The following is an 11,548-nucleotide window of genomic DNA, read 5'->3' as shown; positions in this document are numbered from 1 at the left end:
CCAGGAATAACGAAAGATTTCCCCGTCTGTTGGGTTTATCTTCTCTCAGCACTAAAGATATCTGGCAGAATCTTTGCACAGTTCAAATGAGGAAGAGAGAGTTGTAAAGATAGAATCTGTTCAAGTGCGGGAAACCCTTTTAAAGTTCCAAAGAGTATCCGTTGCTTCGGGCCCAAATCTTTCCCTCCATTCCTGTTATTTATTTGGTGTTGGTTCTGTGTTGTTTCTTTTTTTTGTACCGCATTGTCCCCTGCTCGACCTTGTTTTTCTGCAGCTGCAGCTGCTGCTCTTCCTGATGGGTGGACCGGGAGTCTGTGGACTGGGGACTGGGGACTGGGTGAAACATGGTCATCTGCATCTGCATGCATATGCTTGAGCAGCGTTGTAAGTAGCCATGTAAGTGGACAAGTGGCCGTCGGGTAACAGTTGCCGTTACTGCCACTCCTCTCACAGCCCCGTTCCGTGGCTGGCACTCTTCGCGATTTATGCGTATTTTTAAGTGGCATTAAGTGCGCGTTAACATCTTATGAAGCCAACGCGGAGTCAGCCATAAATTATTACAGTCACAACAACAGCTGGATGGCCATTAAACGACACGAAATACAAACGCTAATTGACGAGAGTTCGGGCCAAAAGTGTGGGCTTTAAATATGTGAAGCAGGTCCGCGGCTAATTGGGACAACTGCAATTGCAACTGCAACTGAAAGTGGAGGTGGCATTGCAAATGCCACACCAGTAAGCTGCGATGCTGAGGCATCTGGTGGCTTCCATTTCCATTGCTGGGATTGTTAATGAAGTTTGTAGCTGGGAAACATGGACATGCATCTGCGGCAAAAGGAAATATTATGCATACGCCATGTTTGCCAGTTGTTGTTTGGGATAAAAGTTTTCCACAAATCCCGTGTTCTTCTTCCCCTGGACATTGCACGTTCTTTGAACACATTTAGTCTCAAAGTATCTGTCTGTATCTGTGTATCTGTGTATCTGCGTGTGTGTCTGTGTATGGTAATTTACAGTCCCCAGTGTGTACCCGCACGTGTGTGTATGGGTATGGGTAAATTGTTAAATTTATACACAAAAGAGAAACGCTGCAGCGCTGTGGCTGTGGCTGTGCTGCAACTGCCAAAGTAATTTGCGATAAGTGCGTCAGATTCTTTGGGGAATATTCGACCACACAGTAGCCCCACAGCAGCGGCAGCGGCAGCAGCATGCAGCATGCCCCAGCGCCACCAACCACGACAATGATAATGCAACCACAACAACAAGTAAAGTAAAAAGTGAATATTTATTTGGCTTTTCGGTAGGGCTCCGCAATACTCTGCGATCTGAGGGCCAAGATTAAAGGAGATTCCGCTCCAGACCAAATTAAGTTTAGCTACACTTTGATTAAAGGATATTGCTGGATATTGCTGCAAGGAGTTTCGAGTTGAAATGTCAATTCGGATAAAGAGGGAAAATAATGCCCTTGTGCATGGATTATTTATGGATCTACAGTGCGTTACAGAAGCGTACAACTATTTATGATTAAATTTATAGCAGGTATTGCAAGTATTCCAATTTTGTAATAAAAATGTATTATCATTTTAATATTACAATTTATTTAACAAATTATTCAAAATATTCTTAAAATTTGCAATATATGTATGTATGTATGTATGTTTGAATTACACACATGAAACGCACTATGCTGCGCACTATGCCCAAAGGACAATGGCAATCAGGCGGCGGCTCTTGGCCGGAGTGAAGATGGAGAGCTTCCCAAAAATCCCGAATACATTTCATTTGTGGCTTGTCCTGCTCGCCACAGTGTCTCTCTCTCTCTCTCCCTGTCTCTTTCCCGCTCTCCCCATAAGTGTGTGTCTTTCCTCTTGAAATAAGTCACAAGTGTATGCATGTATGTGTGTGTACATAAGTAAGTATGTAAAAAAAGGCAATTTGTATTTCAGCTTTTTTCGCGCGCCCTCTCGTGCCTCTTGCCCTCCTTTGGGCTCCACGCATTGCTGTAATAATAAATTGCATAAAAGTATGCAATGAAAATAAAAATGCCAGTGCGTAATTAATGAGTCAAGGTGGTGTCATATGGTGCTACCCACACATGCACAGGCACAGACACAGTAAGTCATGGGGCATGGGGCATGGGGCACGTGGAGAGGGACACCCAGAGACATGCCACGACTTTGCCGTACAGTGCGTGTTAAGTCGCGTATTTCATGGCATTTATTTATTATGCACAAAGTGCCACCAGAACGAAGGGGGCTGGAGGCACGCACTCTCCACCGAAATTATTGACTCAATTTGTAAGCTTGCATACACACAGATACACCGCCAGTCAGCCCGATATACGCACACCCATAGACATACCCCTTGACTCCCGAGACACGTACGTGTGTAAGGCCTCGCAGGCGCGTTAATTGCTTATGGGGCGAACATTATTCAGCTGTCATTCGGCGGCTGGCGATGGTTCTGGCAATTTTGGCCAAAAGCAGAGAAGAAATGGCCAAAGTTGCGGCTTTGGCAAACAATTAGGCAGCTAATTTCCAGGCGGCTCTGGCAGGACGGCAGGCCAAAATGCTGAAGCGCGACCTAATCCTGTCTACTGTCAGGGAAAGAGGCAGGGAAAGAGCAGGAGACAGAGGCGTTGTCAGTCAGCCAATCCTCGAGAGCAGCAGCGGCAGCAGCAGCAGCAGCGAAGAGATGGAATTTGGTATGAAATTTGGGCCGGCAGCTAAATCACTGCCAAATCCTTTTGACAAATACGCACACAAGGACACGCAGACACGACTAAGCTGCTGACTGGGTGCCTGCTGAGCTGAAAGGAAACGGAAACACACACTCACACACACACACAAACACTAATATGGCAAGTTATTCAAAAGGCATTCCAGATCGAGATAAATGCACTCTGGAACTGAAGCTAGAACCAGAGAGATGCCAGGCGCCTGTCAACACCGAAAACTAAAAAGGTGACAAGGACAAAGCGGCCACGCAACGCACATAGGAAGGATCTCCTTCCTGGTTCCTCCTCGCTGTTAACCACAGGCAGGAGGAGGTGGTGGATGCCAAAGCACATGGCAGCTGTCATGCGTGCGCCATGGAATGGCTCCGATTTCTACGGCGCTGCTGCAACGCTGCTGAAACGCTGCGGATCTGCGGCTTACGGCTAAGTGGCGCAAGTTGCAGCGCTGCATAGGCGAGGCGCATCAATCAGGCAAAGGCATCCCCGACGAAGCCGTCTCCTGTCAGCCGTAATTTACGCGCATTCACGCCGGCACTCCTCCTCGTGCGCTACGGCAAATGGCAAACAAAAGACTTAGACACAAGAGGGAAGGACACATGGCAGGGGTAAGCGAGGTAAGCGAGAGATAGACAGACAGACAGCCCGTCACAAATCGTTTTGATTTTTCGCACATACGTGACTGATTCGCTCCGGACTCCCCTCCGGCAGAGACGCAAGTCTTCCGATGATTTGGCATATGACAGAAATCTCTGCCAAAGATGCGCTGATGCTGCGAAAGAACCAACCTCACAGAGTAAATGAACGATGCACAGGCAAAGTCAGACAGGATGCAGCCATGGATGTGGTGTGGTGTGGGGTACGGAAATCATCTTGAAAGAGTCCCCTGAATGCGTTCAGACTATTACTAAAGTTGGCTCTCATTATCTGATTATTCAATTTCATCTGAACATTATCCCATTCTTAACATGTAAACTCATTTTAAGTCCTTCATTATCCCCGTCTTAATGCAAACTAATTCGAGTCTTAATTCCAAACATTGCTACGTAGAACATTTGTAATTAATTCAATGGAAAATAATCGTACAATAGTTTCATATGGTATGACGTGCTTTGGCTAACAAAATCAATTCCTTTACAGGTGATCATTCGATTTTGGGTAAGTCGCAAACGATTCGCAACGTGTTTAACAACATTGAATCGACGTTATTATGGCCCGGAATTGAATTATTATAACTGTTTCTGTTGTCAGCAGCGTTGCCGCCGACATTGTATCTGTGCGGGTGCAAGGGTGTGTGGGTCTGAGCATCAATAATGTGTATCTGTGCGACTCTAATAATGTGTGTATTGTGTGTGCGGTGCCCTGTGTTGCCTGGCAAGTACGTGACAGACGCAGTTTGGCGCGATTAAATTACGTTTATGATTATATTTTGTTACAAATACAATGGCCAACCCCCACACACACACACAGCAGGCACCCACACAACAGACACATACTGTCATAAACACATCCACGTGTGTAGAGCAGACAGGATAGTCGCCACATTGTATTGAAGTGAAAATGTTTAACAATTGTGGCGAGAGAATGGCAACAATAGGTCATTGAAGCATGCTCCTGCTGATGGATTTTCCCTATTAAACGTTAACTAAACAACGACTTTTAATTGAATTTTAATTAAATCAGCCCGCGGGCGTCTCTATCCATCCCGTCGCGTTTCGCCACCCCCAACATCCCTCAGATTAACCGCACTTTAGGCAAATGGCCTGGGTGGGTACTCAACCTCAACACTTTCTTACAAACTCAGACACTTTTGTGCTTCAATGAACCACTCGAACTGCACCTCAAAGTGCTCCCCCACTCCTCGCCTGCCACAGAGGCAGTAGAACCTCACGATGCCGGCTCTCTTCAGTGGTCGTCGTTTTGCCGGAGCTGACATTAAATATCATTTCATCTGACGCTTATTGCTTATTGCACTGCACCAGGGCAAAAACAGGCAAAACGGAGGATGCTGCTCTTACACATAATATGGAATTAATAACAATCATACGCCACGTTGCCCCGTCTGCCTGCCTGCCGGCCTGCCTGCCAGCCAACCCGTTGCCATTTGCCGCTGACAGGAGGAGCGCGCATTTGGGTCTACTATAAGTTCTGCTTGCCCAAGATTTCTAAAACTGTCAGAAATTGCAGTAAAATTACGCAGAGCAAAGGCATCGACGGAGTGCGGAAAGGGCAAGGCGCTGGAGCGCAGCTGCCAGAATGCTTATTAAAATATAAATATGCTAAAACAAAAAGCGCGTGCGGACGGCAAATGGACGAAGGGCGAAAGAACATAACACACACAACACTCGCAGCAAAACAGAAAGCAACACGGTGGCAGGCTGGCACACGGGGGGCAGACCAAGGCAGAGCCTGGACAGAACAGAGTCCAAAAGCAAGGCAGAGCTCGACAGAGCCAGAGCCAGAGCCAGAGCCAGAGCTTTCCTTGCAACCGGCCAAAGTTAAAAAACTAAAGTTTTATACTATAAAATAATTTCAACTACTTGAAATAAGCACGCGCCACTGAGGGTTGAGGAGATCTCAAGGACGAGTAATAGAGGATGGGGGTACATACATATACACAACAGCAGGGAAAAAGAACAAAGGCGAAGTACAAAAATTTACTAGAAAACACAACTAAAGTGGAAATTTCATGCGCGCAGTGGAAACTTTAGCACTTTTCCCACCAATCCCCCCCATCCACCATCCAATGGCAGTCTCCCTGGGGGAACTCTGTCAACCCACAACCAACAACAAGCAACCCAACCATTCCAAGGGGCCAAGGCAGAAAGTTCCTCTTGGCAAACAATGCACAGTTATTCTTTTGGGCGAATTTCGGACCAAGGTTATTTCGATATGTATTAAGGAGGAGTGGGGCAAGGAGTACTGCGTTCAGAAATTGAAAAACAAGAATGAATGGCAAAAGCTTCGAAGCCACGAACTTTGGGATACCCTAGCTGAACTGTTGTTCCAAAGGATACGATCTACTGACGATCCTCTACACAAATTTATGGATTTATGCTTATTAAGAATAGACCCATCCTCCTATCCTTAACTATCTGTAGGTTAAACTATAGTCAAAATCTGCCTTTAAGATTACTGCCCTCTACCATTCATTATCCCCTGAAATTTCCCATGAAATTGTATATTCTATCATCCACTATTTTAATTTTTCACTCGCCTGTATTTCGCTTAATTGCTAATATTTTAATCCATATTTAGCAGATAATTGCTAATTAATTAAATACATAAATATCTTCGTTTATTCATGGAAACATTTGATTAAAATCTGGGAATATTCTCTGAAAGGTATACAAAGATGTATATACCCGAAGCTTATGCATTTTTGATGCAGCTCTTGGCCTGGTTCGTAATCATTCGAATTTCATTAGGAAATGCACACAAAGAATACCAACTGAGACCAGCGTTCCTGTTTCTGTTTCTGTGCCTCTACCTCAATGCATTTGAGGCTCAGCAATTAGACAAACATTCCACCGTGGAGCGGGGAGGCAGGCGGGCAGGCAGGCAGACTGGAAGGCCGGGCAACAACTCCAACAATCAATCAATTAGCCAATTAGTCGGCAAACTCAACACGCTCATCAATTCCCATGCAAAACTAACTAATTTGCGCACACAGCTAATCAAATTTAATTAAGACATCCAGTAAATATCGTGACCGGTCGAAGGCAAGGCAAGGCATTACGCATACGCCTCTACGGCTCTCCGCCTACGCCTACGCCTTTCGGTACGGCCTACCCAACTATCTATCCGTCCATCTGTTGTCTGTTTGATTTACCCGTGAAATATGGTCTCTGTACACGGAATAAGACCACACACCACCAAAACTCTCCCCTCCTCTCCACAACTGAACTCAGCGTAGCATTTTCGGGTTATCAATGCAGCAAATGCGTGGCTTGGTGTGGTTCCGGCGCCTAAAAGCGTGCACCGCAAAAAGGCTCACCTCCAGACAATGCGTGCCACGCCCCGGAGCCTTCATCGAGCTGTGCTTTTGTTCAAAACTTTCAATCCCGTGCCGTGCCGGGCCGTACCGACAGGTGCTCAGGCACATATGTGGCATTCCCTCGAATCCAAAACGGACCTCCGGCCATTTTAGAGTTCTGTTTGGTTTTTGTTTTTTTTGTTTTTCAGTTGCCAACTTGTTAGCTGTTTATTTGCGCATTATAGACTACTGCCAACTACTGCCTGCCAGCGTCCTACCGAAAAAGCCAAGCAATTCCTGGATACTGTTTGCATTCCGACTTGGTTACCCCCCGGATCCGGAAACGGGCCCGTGCGTTCAGATAATCAACTAAACACTTCATTATTTCGTCGGTGGCGGGCCAGGGGATGGTGCAAATTGTTTTACCAATGCGTTCCACTCGTCCATTCACCCAACCAATGGCCCCACAGAGAGGAGAGGGATTCCGCGAAAATCCGTTGGTTTGTTTCGCGCATTTTCTATGCACGCGTTTCCCAGTTTTCCTGTTTGTTTTTTTCTTTTTTTAATTGAATGATAAAGCATCGTTGCCAGTGCCGATTCTGATCCGCAGTAAGAGGCATTAATTTAGATTAGCGTACGAAAAGTGCGGGTTGAATTTTTCCAAATGGTTTTTCCTGTTTTCTGTGTGTGTGTGTAAATAAGTAGTTGTTGAAAGGCCACGCACCGCCCTTTGAATGAGATTGCATACATTAGATTGCATAGAGGGTATAGCAGCACTCGCAGTAGCAACAAAGGTGCAGAGAGCAAAGTTGCCTAATAGTCAAAGTTACACTGAATTTACAACAGTGCAAATTAATGGAGTCGAGGGTCGTAGGGAAGGAAATCCAATACTGCGTAGCACTGTGGAGAATTTGCAGAGCCAATAGACAGAGTACTATTCCGAACAGAAGATGCTCCTTGCAGTCCCTTCTTTTATTATTAAATTCCACTTTCAATTTGCATAGATAGCTCCCACGGGAAAGATCACGACCTTTCGCTGCTCATTCAACAGCAAGGTCTCGTAGTGATAACCACGACTCATATGGGCACTATAGCGACGGCACTCGAAGGTCCGTTTGATGGGCTCCAGGTCCACGTCGAAACAGTTGATTTTGAATGTGTCGGCATTGAGTACGGCCACCATGTCGTACATGCTGGCGATCTTCTCGTTCCAAATGCTGACCGAGGCAATGGGCAGGGCTTCCTTCTGATAGACCAGGGTGGCCTCGAGGGGAGTGCGGAAGATGTGCATGGTGACGATGCCCGTGGGACCATCGCCCAGATAGTGGTGGGGTACATCGCGTACGATCATGGGCGTGGCATTGGCCGGCACATTGTCCGGATTCCCAGCCACGATCTTTGCCTTCAGCTGGGCCAATTTGCTGAGAGTGCGCAGATAGTTCGGGTGATTGGCGACCCGGGGATCCAATGGATGCAGAAGGTCGACTATTCGGTTGGCGAGCTCCTCCGCTATGCTCTCCTGCACCAGCACCGTGGCCACGGCATCCAGGGCAAAGGGATTCTGCAGCGAACCAACCAAATGATGGATTGCACTATTGACATCGCCGTCTTCGAAAATAATCATCAGGCAAGGCGAATTCCAGGCATATTTCACATCAGCTACCAAAGGCTCTTCTTCGGTTTCGGTTTTAGCAGAAGTCTCCTCCACATCATCCACTTCAGTCTTCACTTCCAACTGAGCTTCGAGGTTCTCCTCCTGTTCTCCCTCACCCGTTGGTTCTATGGCTTCTGTCTTTACATCCTTTGAAGACACTCCTGGTATGCCCCTGCCATCGTCCCAGACATCAGGCAATCGAACCTTATCCTCCTTCTCGTAGGGTAAGTTGCGCACCACCATATCGTAAGTGATGATTGGTTTGAACATTCGCAGTCTACTCCCATCCATAATTTACGTCTATTATTTTCGAAAATTAATATATATGTATTGTTAAAAATATAACAGAAAAATGATTGAGTACTAGTTTAGTTCTCTGTTTTATCTCTTGGTTTTTCGACCCCTTTTTGGATGAATAAATCTCTCAACCAACACCAAATAAAACACAATCGAATTGCACAAAAACCACTCTGAATATATTTTGACAATGCCATCGACCGCAAAGGTTAATGCACGCAAAATATTACCCAAAAATCCCGCACTCTACATTCGCGCAAGTGTTAAACAAACTGCGGCGTGCACATTTAATAGAATAATGCAAAAATTGAATGAAAAACCTCACATAATATTTGTGGAAAATTTGTGCAAATTTTCAAATCACATACCGAACGGCGATAATAAACAATGGCCGCCGCATGATGGACGGCAGGACTGCAGGTGGGGGAGTACATAAAGCGGAATAACAATAAGCAGCGCCAAATATGCGAAAGTTTCGAATGTGAGTGCTGCGACATCTGTTGGGGCTCCGATTGGGGTCCAAATTGATGTCCTCCCTCGCTGCTCGTGTGCAAACATGAAGGGGGTTTATCCGTAATTAACAAATGTCTGACGTACGGCAGGCCAGCCATTAGCTTTAATTTGCTTTAGTTTCGGTACTATCCAATGGAAGATTTGGCGGGGAGTCAAGAAGAGTCTGTGCTCGAGAGTTCATTTGTGGATACCCAGCTTAAGCGTCAGAGGGAAAGAATAAAACATTTTCGTAACTAATAACCCCGAAATCTTACCAAAGAAATGGCAGAACATTATGGATTCGCTTTTTTTGGGGCTCACATTTAATGCATTTCTTTTGAACAGGCAATTAAGATGGTGGAAACGATTTAAATATGTATTTATATTTTTTTAATCGCTGGCGTTGAATATCTCGATTAAATCGGACTTCCAGCGCATGCAGGTGGCGCGCATACGAACCCAAGCATTCGCGGCAGAATCCATGGCAGGACGGACATCCACCTTACCGTCATAGTAGTCGATCACATACCGCACCTCTTTTTTGCCACAACGATCGACAATCCAGTCATGGCGATCAAACGGGAGCTCGTGTCTGCAAATGCTTGAGATTAGGGCATTGTATGGAAAATGTTAAATAATAGTTACCCAAACCAGCTGCGGAAACGGGCACGGGGACTCAAGTCGTTTTCCTTGCCGACAAAACTTTTTAGGCGCAGATCGCCAGACTTGTTGCCACGCATTGCCTCCCATTTGAGCACCTTTTGCCACGCCTCCTCGGTATTTTCTTTGCGGATGCGTACAGCATCCCCAACATCCGTTTGCTTCACGTTGGCACTCTTCCAGTTCCAAACCTTGCCCGGTTCTTTGGGCGAAGACGAAGATTTGTTACCGTCTCCATGTTGCTGCTGCTGCATGAGGGGCTCGGGCGACGGTGAGCCACCAGCCGGACCAGCGTTAGAGCTGATGTGGTTACCCATTCTTTATCTTTCTAAAAGAATGAGGCCACAAAATAATGTGTTACGGGTAGAATTGTTCGCTTCCCTTCCCTGACTTACTTAATTTTTTTGATGACGTTCCTTACTAAGTCTTTACCGAGTTTGGGAAAGTCAAATTTTGTTAGATGTCACAAAAAAATTGAAATTACTATACGATAGTACTGACTGAAAGACCGAATCGTTCTGAAATTTGTTTAGTTCACAGATCAAATTTATAAACTTTTCGTTGACTGCTCTGATTCGCTTGCTTTGTTGCTCCGAAAACAAGGCGTTTTACAATACTGACATCAATGACCAATATTTTTTTAGATAGAAATAAGATTTTGTTGTCATAAAAAGTAAGGTCTTTTAGTTGTTGACTGAGACATTGCAAGTGTAGGTTTAATTGACCAGCGAAAAGCTGTGAGTAGAAAGAGCATAGCCAAGACGCTGGTTCCAGTGCTGGAAAATTAGGCCAACATTTTTTTACTGCTCTGGCAACCCTTCTAATGGTTCATACTGATGAAAATTGTTAGCTGGAACAGATTTCGCCGCAAAATGACGGCCCCAATCCTCAGAACAGGCCAGATATCATTAGAAGTATGTTAAATAGCCAAAGCCCAAACGGAACACTCGGTTCGTTGACCCAAAGAAGAGATTAGAGATTAATGCCCAACATATTTCAATTTATTTTCCCAATGAAGAGCCGAGCAGAAGCCCCTCAACAATCGCCATCCGTTTGTATCGTTGCATTCGTCGCATCTGCGTGGCATCATCGACGAACTCCTGATAGCTATCGAAGATGGGGGGTCCTGCCACCACTGGCTGCACGTCTGCGGACCTATAGCGATAGCCTGCATTACGAGCTGCTACCATGGCCAAGCGGTTCTCTCGTTCACTACGCCGACGGGCCAACTGCCGAGCGGTGGCCGGCACAGAAACACATTTAGATTTCGATTTCATTGTCTTTGGTAAGTCTGGTAATTTAGAAAATATGAAACTGAGAATTAGACAACGTGCAAATGGCCTGCTAAGACCGGACATTTCCCATTTCCCAGCATCTGTTTCTGGGTACTGCTCCGGCGGCAAATAAATATTAATGAAATGCATTTCATCAGCGGTACAAAATGTGGAAGGACTTAACTCTTGACTTCACTTGTATAAAATTTCAAATGCAATTACGTTCAGCATTTGTCTGGGTCTGCCTTTGGGTTTTGGTTTTTGTGCTGCTGCACAAGTCAAGTCCGGAGTCAAGTCCATTGTCATCTAATTGACAAATGAATGACTTGATTTTCCCTGACAGCATTTGATTCGATGCTGCTGCAGTCGGCACAGACTACGATCCTGAGCCAGGACATAACCATTTTACACTCATTAAGTTTAATTACATATTTTGCAGGGCCCAGTCCGGGGCACACAAC

The 11,548-nt window shown here is 45.6% G+C and overlaps 2 protein-coding genes across 2 annotated transcripts; both read right to left on the bottom strand.

The window, feature by feature from the left end:
- Window positions 1-7,645: 7,645 nt before the first annotated feature.
- LOC6588399 lies at window positions 7,646-8,665 on the bottom strand. The gene has a single exon (XM_002012912.2). The coding sequence runs from the start codon at window positions 8,653-8,655 to the stop codon at window positions 7,702-7,704; it is 954 nt and encodes a 317-aa protein (XP_002012948.2). The 5' UTR covers window positions 8,656-8,665; the 3' UTR covers window positions 7,646-7,701.
- Window positions 8,666-9,453: 788 nt separating this feature from the next.
- LOC6588377 (cytochrome c-type heme lyase) lies at window positions 9,454-10,252 on the bottom strand. The gene is made up of 3 exons (XM_002012911.2): window positions 10,209-10,252; window positions 9,799-10,141; window positions 9,454-9,745 (listed from the first exon to the last, which is right to left on the bottom strand). Exons 2-3 carry the CDS (start codon window positions 10,128-10,130, stop codon window positions 9,544-9,546), a joined length of 534 nt encoding a protein of 177 aa, XP_002012947.1. The 5' UTR covers window positions 10,131-10,141; window positions 10,209-10,252; the 3' UTR covers window positions 9,454-9,543.
- Window positions 10,253-11,548: the final 1,296 nt, after the last annotated feature.

This window comes from Drosophila persimilis, unplaced genomic scaffold (genome assembly GCF_003286085.1).
Source record: "Drosophila persimilis strain 14011-0111.01,24,50 unplaced genomic scaffold, DperRS2 tig00000000-arrow-pilon, whole genome shotgun sequence".
Lineage (NCBI taxonomy): Eukaryota > Metazoa > Arthropoda > Insecta > Diptera > Drosophilidae > Drosophila > Drosophila persimilis.
The sequence above is the reverse complement of the archived record's forward strand: the minus strand, read 5'-3'. Positions and strand labels throughout refer to the sequence as shown.

Bases quoted from the DNA above. Each gene is read 5' to 3' on its own strand.
- LOC6588399 (XM_002012912.2), bottom strand. From the start codon at position 8,655: ATGGATGGGAGTAGACTGCGAATGTTCAAACCAATCATCACTTACGAT.
- LOC6588377 (XM_002012911.2), bottom strand. From the start codon at position 10,130: ATGGGTAACCACATCAGCTCTAACGCTGGTCCGGCTGGTGGCTCACCG. The intron at 9,746-9,798 runs GTAACTATTATT...AAGCATTTGCAG, and splicing joins CGTTTCCGCAGCTGGTTTGG to ACACGAGCTCCCGTTTGATC.